Genomic DNA, 17167 nt, shown 5'->3' on the forward strand with positions numbered 1-17167 from the left:
ATCGGCTGAGGACTGTGTGATGTCATCATATCTCCATATATGGAGACATAAGTTGCTCATGCCCAAATATGGGCTGGTGAGGTCAGACTTAGTGTGATGCGTAGGTTATCTCCATATATGGAGATTCAACTTCAATGAGTAACCATGGCAAACTGTCAACTGCCCGTATGTCTTGATAATTGGTAAAACAAACTTTTGGCCTATTTGTGGAGATAAGCGACCAACGGTCGCTTATCTCCCGATTAGGGAGTCTTACTGGTATGTTTCTTTTTGTCACACTATTTTTGATATATAAAAGTTCCATGAACATGTATTGAAGGAAGGGACCTGACCTGGTCTCAGCTACAGTACGCAATAAACACTTAAAACGGAGGAAAAGGTTAACCCGTTGGAAATGGTTGAGCATAGTCAGCATTCATAATTGAATACACAGTCATAGATTATGCTAACAGGATGTCACAAAAAGTCCCCTGGGGATCAATACTTGCAAATAGACTCATGCTTTTATGGTTTAAGATTTGTCAGAACTTACCACCAATGAATTCATAATATTGTATTAAAAAAGAAATACAAATACAAACAATAAAAATAGAAAGCAAAGACTGAGAAGAAAAGTGAAATCTGCGAGAGTACATGCAGCATTGTAAGGCCTACAACAGCAGACAGCAGTTCTGAGTATTTAAGGCTATGGAAATAAGGTTACAGAGGATATGATATAATTTTAAAGTAACACTTTCCGTTTCAGAACAATTCACTTTCACTGTCTGCCTTGCTTTGAATGATGCTGGCTTAATGTTTTGATCAAGTTGCATCATGGTGGCCGTGGACATTGATTTATTTTTTATAGCAACTCTTGCATATTATTGTACATTTACTATGATTTAAAAGTAAAACACATGACATCAAATCTATAATGTGTCCTGTCCACAGCTCAGTCTGCAGAGGTCCAGCAGCTTCAAAGATTTTATGAAACACAAGCCCACCTCTCCTGTGGTGTCAGACAAGGAGAAGGAGTTCCACCTTGATGAAACAGTAAGTTTAGTGAATAAAATGTACTTTTGTCCAATCTGTATGGTAGAGTATGTTAATACAATACGTACATGTACTGTATATAATTGGGGTGGTTGTATTTTGTCTCCCTGCTCTTCTATTGAGACAAATGTCTCACCTGGAAACAGGATCTGACACAATTTTTTACCTGGTGGCCAAGATTCAATTAAGGGCCATTTATAGTTACGTATGGTTGTTTTTGTGTACGTTTTGGGTGAGAAACTACGTACGGTAATCGCGTCGCCAATGCATAGTAGACAAGCAGGTCGGCTCTATTAGCTCAAGGGTGGGGGTGGGGGGGGGGGAAGATATTGTGCAGGAAACCGGGTTAAAATTTTGGGTAAAATAGGAAAGTTACATAGTGCTTGCTTTAACATACTGACTCAGTTACTGTACTGAAATTATTTAACACACAAGTTTTGAATACACCCAGCGAAGGTCAGTAAAGAGAATAGACACAACTCTTATTTTGCCAGCAGAGGGTGCTTGAAGTGCAGTAAGAGTAAAATGGATTCTGGCTCCATTAGGACATTTACAAAACATCTGTATTTATTATGTAAAACAAAACATTATTGGGAGGTAATCTTTTTTCAGTTGTCTGATAAGCACTGATTGATCCAGTAGTGACAGGGTTGCATGGTTCTGGTTTGACATTGGTACACTCTGGGCTGTTAGACCCTCTTTGGTATCACTTATAGAACTATATGTTAGGTATCAAATAACGTTAACAAATGACTGATGGAAATAACTCTAAGACAATATACTAATTTGTAATTTACAATCATCAAATAACTTTACAATTGCCATGACACATGACTGGAGAGATGGACAATGTGATTGACTATTAAACAGGGGGCACGCAGCAAGATAATTAACTAATGTAACTAACTTGATAATGTTAGTTTACCACTGTGACTGACCACTTGGAAAGGACTTACCAACTTGAAGAACATACATTTAGTTGTCTTTTAGTCGATTAAAAGAGAAAACAGTTATAAAAACATAGCTGCCCTACAATATACAAAAACATCATGTTAGTATACTGTATAAACACAGATATACATTATGCAGATACACCAAGATTACACACAAGGACAATTGTACAGGTAAAAGGTCCCAAATGAGCTTTTATCAAAATCTCACTACAGTGGTTGGACCACTTAGGTTGGGACAGTGGTTCTCAAAGTGGGGTCCCCCGGAGTCCTTGAGGAGGTTCCAGGCGGTCCTCAGCAAAATGTGTCAATACAGCATCACAATCACTTTAACCCCTTTATCCATATTGTATATAGCTATTAAAAAATTCAGATACGGTATACAAGATTACAGCACGGCACGGAGCTTGAACATTTTTGTTTCTTCTGGGGGTCCTTGGCACAAAACATTTCCAGATGGGTCCGCAGCCAAATATATATACATTTTTGGGGTCGACGAAAAAGGTTGATAACCACTGAACCACTTAGGACTCTCATATTTTTCACACAAACTGAACAGTGGGCACTCAGCAGTGCCCAGTGCACTGAGAAGTAGGCCTGCCCTACACATGCAGTACAAACATTGACTCACAGAATTCTTGCTCACTCCAGCACACAGACGCAGACACCTGTTCTAGTAAATGAGACACGGTTGATCAAACCATTTGGTTTTCCTTGACTGCACAGTGTTTCCTATATTAATCCAGAAAAAGTTCAAACAGAAAGTGACCATTACAGAAGTTCACAGATGAAGCTTCCTCAAAACCCACTTTACAAAAGACTGTAATCATCATCATATTGCAATTAAGAGAACTTGAACTTCCCAGCAAGTTTGCATGACGATTTGACAGATAAATGAATAATGGGTTTTAAGATGAAAGGAGGAAGTCAAAAAGAGGATGAAATTGAGCATTTACAATGAAACCTGTCATGCATGATTATCATGCTGAGACTATGACAGAAATACTCAGACAGGATGTATTCTGGGAGCGCGTCAGTCATGCAGAGAACCTCAGTCCTCCATCTTGTCTGTCTCACAGACAGACAGACAGACAGGATGATTGACAGTTTCACATACAGGTAGTATATTTAATGAAGGCACCATTCACTTCAATCCACAGAATTCACAATATAACTGTAGTCTGTGTGTGTGTGTGTGTGTGTGTGTGTGTGTGTGTGTGTGTGTGTGTGTGTGTGTGTGTGTGTGTGTGTGTGTGTGTGTGTGTGTGCACCCACTTGTCCAAATGGGGAACTAATTTTTGTGTGTGCTTGCATTGACACTTGTGTGCTTGCATTCAGTCACACGTGTGGTGACTGAATGCTTTAAGACTTAAAACATTCAGTCACCACACGTGTGACTGCTTAAAGTTTAAGCAACATCTCATTGACATCTTCGATGTGCCATTTGACATTGTTTTATGAAAGAAAAAAAGATAATTAAGACCATTATTCTTCCTTGTAATTCTAGGCGATAGAAGGTCTCCCCGTGGAGGAACACGAGAAATGTGGGAAGAAGCTGGGAAAGAAATGGCGCAATGTCATTTCCCGTACAATGTCCCGCAAAACATCCAAGATGGTACAAAAGGCGCTTGCTGAGGAGGGGGTAAGGCTTGTTATACCCACATCATACTGCATCACATGATAGTCAATGAGTCAAACTATTGTAGGTTTTGCAAACTGACTGTGTAACAACACAACACTGTATGCAGCTACCCAAAAAAAGATTGAAAAGGCTTCCACCTAATGGACAAATGCATGAATTGCTTAGTTCAAACATTGCAAGGTCTGACTTCAATCACTTCATGCAGGTGTCTCAGGGTTCCTGTCAGTTAATGCTACATTCCTTAGGTTGTTTTTTAGTTTGATTTTAGTTTGTTGGGTTTTTTTGGGCATAAAAAGTTCCCTTTAACTTATTTATTGACAACAATCATTATTAACGTCATCATTAAGGTGCATGGAGTTCAGGGTTGGGTTCCGTTTTGAAGTGAGTTAATGGACTTGGTCTCTTGTGCATCACCACAGGGGATGAGTGGTGATGAGGGTTCCCAGTCTCCTGTCATTGATGGGCTTCCAGACCTACACGCAGGACAGAGAACCTCTGTGTGCTCGTCGGGGTCAGAGGACACCATCCCTGTAACCAGACAACTCTCTGGCAGTAAGTCACGCCTTTAGTGCCGGGTTAAGTGGTCAGATGGGTGGGCCACGTGCGTTTTCCGAGCAGGTTTATTTTGGCGATGAATCAAGCGATTGTGTTCCGGCTTGGGACTAATGCAGCATTCCTATTTATCGCTATCACAATGAAAACACATTTTTAAAGATTTTTAAGAAGAAAATACCATATTATTAGAGTGGTTGCCCAATTGGGGCAATTATTTATTTATTCTAGATAAACAATCCAGACTATAAATACTAGAAATACTAAAAATTGAGTTCAATGGAGGAGTGGTGCAAGCTTGAGGATTGGTCAAGCTTCATATGACATTTTGGCTATCCAGCCATTAGATGGGCAACTACACTCGCAATTTCCCAGAATTGCATTGTCACCTTTATAGAGGATTGGTCAAGCTTCACATGCCATTCTGTCTATCCAGAATATAAATAGGCAACCACACTGGCAATTTGCCAAATTGCATCTCTCTAGTTTTTAATTTAGTTTATAGAGGGCAATTATGGTGTGTTATGGCATATGTGGCTTATAGCTAGCCAATCCAGGGATCATTTTAACATTTGACATCAAGTCTCTAAAATAGAACAACTCAAAAGAACTATTAAACACCTGCTGTGGGAGATGGTGTAGTGGTGTAGAGATCAGACTCAGCACAGAGGTTACATTTTCAAAACCGCCCTAAAGCCGAATTATTTTGAAAATGTCAAGCCTCAATACAAAAGAAGTGCTCAAAAGCACCTCACACTACTTGCAGTGAGAGATGGTGTAGTGTATGAAGTTCAGACTCTCAATACAGAGTTCACATGTTCTAATCCCAGGCCTCCTACTTATCATCATTGTACTTTGACATTTTCAAGGTAAGAATATCCAAAAGCACCAGAACATACTTTTAGTGAGAGATGATGATCTATAAGGTTAGGTTGAGGCATAGTTTTACTGAGGTTAAGAGTTTAAGAAGTTTAGCTGGTTCCGACCGTTTCGAGGCTGCCGGATTTGACCGGGATGAGTAGGTTTGTGGGTGACGGTTCGGCTCTCAGGAAATGGGGAAAAAAGAGATTGTGTTTCAATGGATCCACTCCTAATTTTTTAATTTAAACAATGTGTTTATTTTGTGTTTCAAAGACATACAAGACAAGTTATACATTACAAGACAAGGTTACACTCAGACAAAACAAAAATACAGTACAACATAAAAAAGAAAACAAAAAACAAAATATCTGACACTAACACGACACATAAGAATATTAAACAATTATGACACAAAGAGCACATATACCATTAACACCTAGGTTCCTATGCCACAAGGCCAGGTAAGTGGCTGCAGAGGGAAATCATCTACCCTACTCCCGGTTCCTCCATCAAATAAGAAAGATCATTGCCCTCGACATACTGAATAAAATTCCCCCATATTTTCTCAAATAGCTCTTGTTTGTTTTTGAGAGTGTATGTGATTCTTTCTAAAGGAAGGCACAAAGATAGTTCCCTAAACCACTGAGCGATGCTAGGTTTCCCTGTCTTTTTCCATGAAAGGGCGATAACCCTTTTGGCTTGTAGGAACCCAAGGTCCAGAAATGTTATCTCGCAATTTTTTATCTTATGGCCAATCGGGTAAAGGCCTAATAAGAAGAGTTTTGGGTCTAGCTCAATATTAATAAGTAGTATCCGTTGTAACTCCTTTCTAACCTCCTCCCAAAACTCCTTTATTTTGGGACAAATCCACAAACAATGGAACAGAGTACCTTTATCATCGTTACATCTGATACAAGTGTCTGGGATATTAGGATTAAATTTGTTTATTTTTTCCCTCATCAGCCAATTATATTGCAGCAATTTTAAAGTTATACCATGTAACTTTTTTTATAAAACAAATCTTAAAATGGTCCTAACTGTTAAATCGCTAAAGTTTTAGAACCCCCACTCCGTTATTTTCAGCTTCAAAAGCCTTCTCTTTATATGTTTTCTATGAGCCGTGAGGGGGGGAGAATTTCGCGGCAATATGACGTCATCATACTACCGGCCAATCACAGCGAGGGTTATACACTGCCGGCCAATCACATCTTGGAGTGGGGTCGCTAGGGCGGCCATATTTGTAGTCTCCCGTGTGTTTCTATACTCGGGTGCACGGTGAAGCTTGGGTGAAGGAGTGTATCTCCGGAATGGCTGAACGCACAGCAACCAGGGACCCCTCAAAAGATAGATCTCGGCGTGGTGGAGGCAGACGCGGGGGTGTGAGAACCGAAAAACGTCCGAAAGACGCGGACGCGACGAGGTTTGCTATAGAGCTACTGACCACAAGTTGAGCAACTTACACAGTATAGCTTTAAGTGAGTATTACTAGTCTGTGCCTGAGCCTCCTCACAGGCTGTGTTAAACTCATCCATTGTTAGTTCCCCTTGTAAATCAGAGTTCCAAGCATTAAATCTAGATTCAGATGTTTCGGGCGAGAAGTCCACCAGGAGAGTATAAAATCCAGATATGATGCCCCGTTCAAAAGGATTCCTGATGAGAGCTCTTTCTATTATCGACAGAGGAGGGATCGTCAGAGACTGTGCTTGTTTAACCTTTATAAAGTCCCTGAGTTGGAAAAATTTAAACAGGTGTGTTCTAGGAATATAACATTTGGCCATAAGTTCTTCAAATGAAAGCAGAGTCTTATTTTTACCAAAAACATCTTTTAGTTGTTTGATTCCTTTTCCAGCCCAAAGCTTAAAACCTCCATCTGCCCTACCCGGGGCGAATGCCTCATTCCCCCAAATCGGGCTGAAGCGAGAAATGGTGAATGAGTTTACTTAATGAGTTAGAATAGAGATAATTGGGCATCGAGTTCTTTAAGGAACCTGATTCAATGTGTCTCCATTTAGGAGACCCCTCCTCTGTATAATAGAACATTATTAGTTCTCAGCTGTGCTGCCCAATAGTACCACAGCATATTGGGGCATTTTAGACCTCCCCTATCATAGGGCAAATATAGTAGGGAAAGCCGGAGTCTGGGGCGACGATTATTCCAAATATAATTTCGAAACAACTTTTCCATTTTAGGGAAGAAACCGACAGGAGGAGGCAGGGGGATATTTTGAAATAGGTACAGCAGCTTAGGGAGGGTATTCATTTTGAGTATATTAATTCTACCAATTAGTGAGATTGAGAGGTCTGACCACCTACGCTCAAGGACTTGTCAACCGGGATCTAACTGAGAACCTTTTGCGAACCCTCCGTGTTCTAATGATACCCCCAGACTGTCATATTGAAACAACGTGTCTGCAATCATTGCATGCATCTCAGAGCTTCTTGTACCTGTGTGTCTCAGGTAGTGACAGGCAGAGCCTGGACAGTGGCTACAGCCAGAGGGACAGCATGAGACTAGAAGAGAATGGCCTTGCTTACACTGGACCATTCTGTGGCCGCGCCGTGGTCCACACTGACTTCATTCCCAGTCCCTATGATGTGGAATCACTGAAACTCCAGGTGAGTCCCCTGATGTCTCTGCTTTGAGTATTATTACTGTTTTTGTCAGAGACTATGTTTTTGTTTTCGCGCCTGTCTGTTCGTCCACCCATGTGTCCCTGTGTCTGTGAACAGCTAATCTGGAAGAATCTCTGCCCCACATCAGTGCAGTTACAGCGCCACCAGGAGGCTGAACACAATATTACTCCTACCGATAATGTCTAAACCTCACAGGAAGCAGTAGGCCTATACCTTATCTCTATTAGTCACATGTTCAAGGCCTATTGGTCAGATCTTTCGTATTCCGTCCTGATAAGGGCCGGGGGTTATAAACCGAAGGTTCTCTAAACTGATGATGCAATGTGGGATGAAGCTGGGCAATATGGCGCAATGGGGAGGGGGGGGGACAGGGGCACAGCCCTCCTATTTTTTTTATATATATACAGGTATATATATATTTTATCTTGGACATTAGTGAGGACCAATTATATGAAGATAGGTTGAAAATGGTGAAGTTGTCCTTTAAATACAAAGATTTTCTTTGCTTAATATGTACATTTCGTACATATAGACAAGTAGAGTATCATTCTTAACTTTAGTCGCCCATTTAACCACTTGAACCCTTGCGTTCCAATTCTGGTCATGTCATAATAGCGAGGCAAACATTTGGTGAAAATAGGTGAACAGTCAGCAAAAATAACAGATCTACAAGCTCACAACGCTTTGGCCATTTCCAATGAAGAGATTTGGTGTAGAGAGGAAAAAATCGAACCTCTGTTCGAAGTGGAGCTGTGTGTGTGTGTGTGTGTGTGTGTGTGTGTGTGTGTGTGTGTGTGTGTGTGTGTGTGTGTGTGTGTGTGTATTGCAGTTGAAAACAGCGCCCCTCCCTTAACATGTGTGGTCATAAAAGGTACTACCACATTCTTGAGGCTACATACAGACCCACCCACCCACCCACACACAAACATACCTACACACACGGGTAGCTTGTGTTCCACACAGCTCCAAAAAAAGGAGGGGACCACGTATAGCCCCCAGGGTAACTTTGTTCTGCTTGATTGCTGAGTAAAATTACAGTATCTGATTTCTCTAGTATGAGTCAGAAGAACTGCACACAAGATAGAATGATACAATAAGTTAATAACATAATATCATCAACATTTTGTCAGTTTGTATTTGCAAGTTGATCAAAGCTTGTTGAAAACAAAACACAAAAACAGAGGGCTTGTGGTTGTAAATATTTGCTAACAAAGGGGGAACCATAGAATCACTTCCTCAGTTTAGTTCCCTCACTCTGCTGGCTTTGAACTGCCAGGGTTTGGATGACATCATCATACTAATGGGCGATGTCACTGTAGTCCAGGTATTCAGCATGATGTCACCTCTGTTCCAGAAAGGTGACATCATCCACATCATCGACAAGCCTCCGGTGGGGACCTGGACCGGGAAGCTCAACAATAAAGTGGGCTCCTTCAAGTTCATCTACGTCAACATTCTGCCCGACGAGGGCCCGCCGACCAGGAGGAACCGTAGTCACAATAGGAGCCGCCGGGGCGGAGACAAACCCAAAACCTTGGAGGAGGTGTTGGAGAGCATCGGCCTGAGCGTAAGATACATTCAGTTGTAGTAGTGACATACATACAGTACTGTACATACTGTACATACTAGGGCATTCACCAAATATTCGAATATTCGAATATTCGAATATCAAAGTCACTATTCATTTAATGTGACTCGGTTCCACAGATAAATAGCAGATCTACATGCTCACAACGCCTCGCATCGCGAGGCGTTGTGAGCATGTACAGTAGATCGGCTATTTTCACAATGTTCACCTCTCGCTTACTTAATATTTGGCCAGTCCTGTCGAATATTCGACTATTCAAATACTTTGAGGTCGAACAATTCGAATACTAAAAATTGCTATTCGTGAATGCCCTAGTACATACGTGTATTGAGTGTTATTTCAACTCTGACAGGGTGCATTTTCACTGGATCTTAGGAAAAAGTTGTCAATCAAATTTTTATTTATTTATTTGTTCATTTATCTATCCATCCATTTATTTATTTACCTTTTTTTTTATCTTACACATTTTTAAAGTTAAATTAACACTATAGATTTTACTGTGTTTACAGCACTACTTTGACCTCTTTTATTCATTAGCAGCATTATTACATGAGTGATTATAAATGAAGTTGTAGGCTATATTCTGTTAATCAAACAGATGTAATGTGGATGTAATGTTTTTGCTGCGCTGTAGGAGCTCTGCTCCCTGCTGTCCATGCATGGCTTCCAGACCCTGGAAGACTTTGGGGGGCTCAAGGAGTCCCACCTGAACGAGCTGAACATCACCAACGCAGACCAGCGCGCCAAGATCCTCAACGCCACCGAGCTGCTCAACGCCACCGAGCTGCTCAGAGACTGTAAGCACAAATGAGAATTTCTTTGCAATATTAAAACAATACATGTTTATTCCAAACTACAAACTACCACGACAACTCTAGGATTAAACGTTTTAGTCATATTGTGGTATTAAAGCATAGTAGTCATAGTAAGATATCAATATCATGTTTTGGTGTCATAAACATTACATGTACATTGTTCCATTCAGCTTGCAGTTACTGTGTGCTCACTGGCCCACAGGAAATTCTCTTTAGTCCTCAGAGAGCCGTTGATATGTGAGCTCTTTTCCCTCAAGACAGATCATTAGCTGCAATTTAAACACCTTTCCTGTAATGTGAGCTGTGCTTTGAATAGAGTTTATGAATACATTTTGTGCCCATTAACCCGGGAGCTATTATGCTTTCCTGAGCTAATTGGAATGGAACTGTTTTTTTCCCTTATACTTTTTTGATTTTATTATGCTTGTGGCTTTGTGATATGTTTTTCTTCATCTTTTCTTTTTATCTATTTTATGAACTGCCTCTGTGTAAATGTGCTATATACAAATAAACTTGCATTGCCTTGCCTATAATTTCGACTCCAAGCGAATCAACACAACATGACGAAGACTAAAAAAAGCTAGTGAATGCATAATAGGATTCAAATATAAAATGAGGGTAGACTGACCAAGCTGGAGGCCTTTTGAATGATTAGTGCATGCATACTGCATAGTAGAATTACTTGTGTTTCTTACCACATCTGTGTTTGCACCTGTTCAGCTGAAGACGAGTCAGACCCAGACGAGGAGGACAGATCGGATGCGTCCGAGGAAGATAAGGACAAGGAACCAAGGGATTCAGGCTGTTTTGAGAGCTCAGATAACCTGGAGAACGGCCGCGGCGAGGAACCGAAGGCAAAGGGAGAGCAAGAGGAACAAGACCAAGAGTCTGGCAAACAGAACGAGGCATCTGGGGAGCAGGAGGAGAACCAAGCGGAGCAGCTGTTGGAGTCTGTGCAGGAGCAGCTGGAGGAGCTCACTGTGGAATGACTGTCTTTCATGAAGTGAGGGAACAAAACTATAATATGCCTAGAACGTCATGCCTTCCTGGTCCTCAGCTGATGTAATGGTGGACACTGTATGTAAAGACCTAGGAATCCTTATGATACACACACACACACACACACACACACACACACACACACACACACACACACACACACACACACACACACACACACACACACACACACACACACACACACACGTGTACATACAGTATATGCATTCAGTATGTAAACATTTATTTTGTTATTATTTGTTCTGTTGTGTTTTGCGTTTATTTAGACAGGACAATATACAGAAACAGGAAATGAAGGTTCAGAGAGGGGAAAAGACTTGCAACAGTCTCCACTTGCCTCCAGCCAGATTGCAAGTATGAGGTTGACACACTGTCCAGTCAGCTACTGAGTGAATTAGATTTGATATTGTATGGACTATGAACTTCCTACCCTCAATTCTTACAGAGTTATGATAGATTTGTGGTTGCTACTGGCAGGATCATATGGGAGTATAGAATTTTCAGTGAATTACATTTTATATTGTACTGACTACGAACTTGCCAATATTGTATATGTTGGATATACAGTATGATAACAGAACATGTGAATGATCTCTGAATGTACAATTTTTTCAATACTCAAGATTTTTGAAAATATTCCTGCTTTAGTACAGTAGATACTGTAGTAGGCTACAGTATGTGTACCGGTAAGTATAAATTCCTTTGCCATGTGTATATATTCTTTTGATAAATGTGATGAAATTAACATACATTTTTTTCTTTTACAAGAATATTATTTCCGTTCTGTTGTTCTGTTTTATGAGTGAAGATGTCTTGTGACAGGATTGTCTTTGTTGTAAATATAATAAAGTCTCCAAAACATTTCCTTGTTATAAATTTAGATATCAATAGAGATATCCTGACTAGGACAACAAGTCAAGGTATGAAATAATAATAAGACAATATTGTTTATTTAACAGACACATCGATCATGTAAAAAGAAGTGAGGGAATCTGAATGAAATACATGTAAATCACAGTGTTATTACTAAACAAAGTGAACATAAATAAGAGTTCCATCAATGGTATAGCACTGTAACTGTATACTGTATGATGCAACATAATAGACTGAACAGGGCATTCATTCAGATCTGACCCTGACATGTTTTAACATAGAAATCAACATACAAATGTTAAGCAAATTTGGAGTTTCCTTGAGCTCAACATGGTAACAATACAGTCATCTTACTAAACTGTAAACTGATACAGGTAATATCTACGGTCCAATAGTCCCACTAAAATGTTACTTTAAAACCATCATACACGGGATCCAAACATGAACATCCCATCTTTTACGGACAATCACTTTGTGTGTGCATTCCAGTTTACTGTATCTGTGACAGCAACGTAGAGTGAGGAAGTAGACTGAAGCTGTCGTCATATACTTTACTTTGCAGAAGGCAAACTCAACAAATCCAACTTTAAATATGGATCTTGGCTTGGGACAGCTTTAGATCATGAAAAGCTGCAGGGCAAAAGGGGGAAATAAAACATTCCTACACTTACACTTCCCAGACAACACAGTCAGCCAAATTAAAGCATCTTTCAAAGGAAAGATGACATTCTTCGTTCCACTGTCTGAGAATAAACAAAGGAAATGTGTATCAGTCGGACATGTTTTTTGAGTGATTCACTCAAATTATAATAATTACAAAATAAGATAAATACAGCTGCCGTGTCTCCCAGCAACTGAACTTAACATTGCATTTTTAGCATTCTGTTTGTTTAGAATTAGGTCACAAGGTCATATAATTTCCTATTATACAGTAGTTATGGAGATCATTTTTTAAAGACCAACGTTACAATGAAAGCAAGACACGTCTTGGGCAAGTATCAGAGTCTAATCAATAGTGAAGCGGTTGTTATACTAGAATCTCTATTTCTAAGTTTAATGCACAAACACATTTACTCTCTTGCATACAACACAATGACAAAAACACAAACTCTCTAATAGCTAGCATCGAATCAACAACAAATGTCTTGGCCGTCTCTCGCTTCCTTTGCGAATCCTGTCCCTTTGAGTTTATGTGACCTGAGCGCAGTGTCTCCAAGCTTCAATGAATGCTGCGCTCCGTTTGATCTGGAAGCGCAGATGTGTGAAAAGAAGGAGAGAAACGGTACTTGTCTGAGGTGCGTCTCACTATTCTGGGGGATAATGAGTCCACCACGGACACCTTAGATCAGTGGTTCTCAAAGTGGGGTCCAGGGACCTGCCGGGGTCTTTGGGGGGGTTCCAGGGGGTCCCCAGCATGCAGTATCAGAATCCGTTTAACCACTTTAACCCTTTATAGGCCATAAATCTTAGGATTTCTTTTGAAATGTTTGTAATATATTTTTTAAACATTTTAACAACACAAATCTTGTATGGGGCTCCCTGGCAAACGTTTGAGAACCACTGCCTTAGGTAACAACTACCTGTGCCTTGGGCTTCGAAATACCTGTCACAGCAAAATAGCAGGCATAGAAAAGAAAGGGAGGCCAGATAAATACAATTCCACTTAAAGGAGAATTCCCGACTACCAGTTTTCTTACCGTAATCTGATGTTATAATATACCATAACGAGTGGTACAGTCTTTTTTTTTCCAGAGACCACCACATTTATTTTTAAATGCATGGTGTAGAACCTTTAATACTCTCCAGTGTTTGTGTCCCAAATGAGCCGCCGTAGTCGGCTCAAAGGGGACTTTGGATGATGGAAGACTTCGGGAAGTATAAACACTGTGGACAGTAAGTAGTCATTATGGAGAAAAGATATCTACAAAAAAAGCGATCGAACGATTCAAATAAGCGATTTACCGATAAACTCCGCTGCTCGCTATCGGAAGTGCGGTGGATGAAAAAAAAACTGTACTGCATGTACAACTCGTTAAGAGATATTATATCATCACATCAGGGTATGAAAACGGGTAGCCCAGAATTCTCCTTTAAAAATCTGTGGGTCGGTGCTTTGAGGGGTTAAAGGGCAACAGTAAGAGGAAGGATTATAGGAACAAATAGCTCAGGCCCTTTAGGTCAGCGGTTTGACTTACATTATAGTATGGTGTTTGAGCTCACAGGCAGAATAAACACTGGCCACACTGTCTCAAAAACGGTTTGTCAACTTCCTTTATCAGGGTGGGGGGTGGGGGTAAGTAGTATGTACTCCAAACATAAACTACAGTATGTACAATTGAGCAATGGCTTCATTCTCTCTTTTTTATTTGCTTTTTTTTTTTTGCTTCCTGTGGTCTAATTGGTAGAGTATAAAAAGTGACATTTCCCATCGAAAGCTTGTGCGATGGGAATTTAATTGTGTTTAGAAGATGGCATGTAATTGTGTTTAGAACGGAGTCACAGGGCTTCTCCTGTGGTTGACCTTTGCTGCATTTGATAGTGCAACTGTTAAAGATAAGGCACTGTTCCTGTAGTGTCTGCTATCAAGAGCAATCAGGCCTTCCCTCGCTCACACTCTTGGACACTGGCGAAAGCATCTTCCTCTAGACACAGAATAGCCCTGGAGACAATGTTTGACACTGTTGAGTCCTGGCTGAATGCCACTGTTTAAAATCTAATTCTGAAGCGATCTTACACAATGTATTATACAGTACATCCCCTGCTCCTTAACTGTATTTAAGCTATTTTGTAGACAATTCATGCTATGATCTGACAAAGAGGTATTGACATCGAAACATTGTCACTTTTTTGCCTGCACCCTGTTAAAGGGTGCTAAAAAGGCTTAAACAGTCTGAGTCTGATTCAGTGCCTTGTGTGTGTAGTTGCCCAATTTACATATCCATAAATGTTACTTTAAAAGTATCAACCTCCACACAGAGAATATAAAAGTTCTGTTTCTGATCAACTGCACAAGAGTGTCAATGATGGTGTTTACATTTCAAGGACACCTAGTTGTTGCCCACGGACTGCCTGTATGAAAATTATTATTATTTTCACTAATAATAACTACACTAATTTTCCAAATTCTTAATAAAATAGGCAAGGGCTGTTGATCAACTGCACTCAGAAAAATAACTTTGAATATTCTCAGCAAGGTGGCCAACACTTTTAAAGTAATGATAATTGGGCAACTGCACACAACATGGATAATACGTATTTATGTATTCATGCAAGACCATCGATTCAGTATTTGATTGTAAACAGCGGAATTCAGCTGAACGGCACTTCCTGGGAAATCTGCCAGTGGAAGAACATAGGATTGCTCCAGGACCCACGTTATGATACGCGTCAAGCCAATCATGTCTCCAGGACTAGACACAGAACTGTATTGGAGGTACCCTGCGAACAGTGTCTGAAATCATTTCATCTGACTCAGAAAACTGATGCCGCCCTGCATATTTGACAGTATAAAAATGGAAGGACGGTAGCTTGATTCGAAATAACCAACAGACGCAAATGTACGACAGCATTGAATGCAGCAATATCAGATTACCAGGTAGAGACCCTCTGAGATCGTACTTGTCTCAGAGGACGGTTTGCATGTTATCCTCTTATGTGGCTATTACTGTTGCACATAATGATCCTTAACCAGTCGCATATGAATTGCATAGGGCGTGTGCTGAAACTGAAAACTGATCGAATGCATGACAGGAGATTTACAGATGTCCAGAAGAAATATTGTCTTCTGTTTGTCACTTGCAATCCTATGAGTATATCTGGAGGAGGATTTGGAACATCTTTTTTTCCCCACAATAAAGGTCTTTACGGCTATATTAAATGAAGACAGAGTAGCATCAAGAGAACAAGCCCATGGGCACCCTGTGGGGATGTCCACTACTTGGGAGTGTTTTGTTTTGTTTTGTCTTTTCCACGCCCCATATTTTTCCATGCAGTGTTCAGGGGATAGAGGAAGCATCCGAGTTTCTATTAGATTACACCCCCTCCCCACAGAGGGCTTTAGTGTCAGTTACACAATCCCGCATCCACAGGTCTGGAAGAGAGGGGAAGAGAAGGAGGATGCAGTTTCTCCGCATTTGTAGTGGAATGTACGGCAGGGGCTCGATAATAACAGAGTCTCCTCGCGCAATAATCAGACATTGATGATTCATGTTCCACTTCCTGACAATGCAGGGGGGTGGGGGGCCAGGGTGAGGGGTGTGGGCAGCAGCAGCTGCCAGACGAGCCAAGAGAGACTCACGCAGGCATGCAGCTAGTGGTTCTTGTCCTTGGCGATGGACGTCTCTGCGTCGGTCTCGGGCGAGGCCAGGGGTGGGACTTTAGACGTGGGCGTGGGCCTCTTCTCCTCCTTGGGGGAGGGGATCTTCTCTGTTGAGGATGCAAGGCTAGGTTTCACATCATCGGGGGTGTGCTCGTTAGGGATGAGTGGGGCTGTGGATTTCTGTAGGCAGAGAAGTGAGCGCTGAAAAGAGGCAAACATAGCAAAAAAAAGCATTTAGGTTATTCTGAACCACACTAAAGGCATGGCAACATGTAACTGTCTTTGAATGGCAAGGCATAATGTCTGCTTTCAATGAGCCAACATCACTGAAAGCACTAGCACTTATATTTCACTAGAATTACCCTTAAATATGACATAATTTAGACTCTGTGACTACATGTAGAATAGGACCATATAGGAGAATTGGACTCTTCACTATCTGTGAATCTCCTAGGGAACGGATATTGAGGGGCAATTATGGATCCTATCCTGTGGGTCAAATAGCTGTTCCAATATGTCTCTCCTTAACACTCATTTACTGCCTATGACTAGTTTGACGAGTTATATAAGTGTGTCCACTCTGCCTATGACTAGTATGACGAGTTTGTAAAAAACAAAAAAAACAAAAAAAGTTTTTTTTTTTTTTTTTTAATTTTTGAAAAATTATTTTTGGACCCCATTAAATCTAGTAAACATGATTTCTATCGCGATTTCGCATGTTCCACCCCATCTTTCAAACAGGGCGGCCATTTTTGTTTACATAACATGTAAAACATAATGGCTATTAACTCAAGAATGCCTGAACGGATTTCCAATCGGATTTTTTTGTTTGAAAGCTGTGAACAAACTGCACAAACATGGTGCATCATCTGTGCATGGGCG

The 17167-nt window shown here is 40.7% G+C and overlaps 2 protein-coding genes across 4 annotated transcripts in view; one reads left to right on the plus strand and one right to left on the minus strand.

The window, feature by feature from the left end:
* Nucleotides 1–11271, plus strand: part of sash3 (SAM and SH3 domain containing 3) — a 13882-nt gene extending 2611 nt beyond the window's left edge. Inside the window, exons 2-8 of the mRNA XM_080746293.1 lie at nucleotides 931–1032; nucleotides 3490–3624; nucleotides 4044–4176; nucleotides 7496–7653; nucleotides 9026–9238; nucleotides 9894–10056; nucleotides 10795–11271. Of these exons, the coding sequence (XP_080602419.1) occupies nucleotides 931–1032; nucleotides 3490–3624; nucleotides 4044–4176; nucleotides 7496–7653; nucleotides 9026–9238; nucleotides 9894–10056; nucleotides 10795–11063 (1173 nt within the window). The 3' untranslated portion in view covers nucleotides 11064–11271. The remainder of the gene's footprint in view (nucleotides 1–930; nucleotides 1033–3489; nucleotides 3625–4043; nucleotides 4177–7495; nucleotides 7654–9025; nucleotides 9239–9893; nucleotides 10057–10794) is intronic.
* An 813-nt stretch (nucleotides 11272–12084) lies between these two features.
* zdhhc9 (zDHHC palmitoyltransferase 9) overlaps nucleotides 12085–17167 on the minus strand; it is a 36896-nt gene continuing 31813 nt past the window's right edge. Inside the window, exon 9 of one of the 3 annotated variants that reach the window (XM_080746336.1) lies at nucleotides 12085–16465. In XM_080746336.1, the coding sequence (XP_080602462.1) occupies nucleotides 16277–16465 (189 nt within the window). In that variant the 3' untranslated portion in view covers nucleotides 12085–16276. Of the gene's footprint in view, nucleotides 16487–17167 lie in introns of all 3 variants that reach the window. The other 2 variants (XM_080746335.1, XM_080746337.1) reach the window with 2 other exon arrangements.

Source organism: Nannobrachium achirus (genome assembly GCF_963921795.1).
Source record: "Nannobrachium achirus genome assembly, chromosome: 17".
Lineage (NCBI taxonomy): Eukaryota > Metazoa > Chordata > Actinopteri > Myctophiformes > Myctophidae > Nannobrachium > Nannobrachium achirus.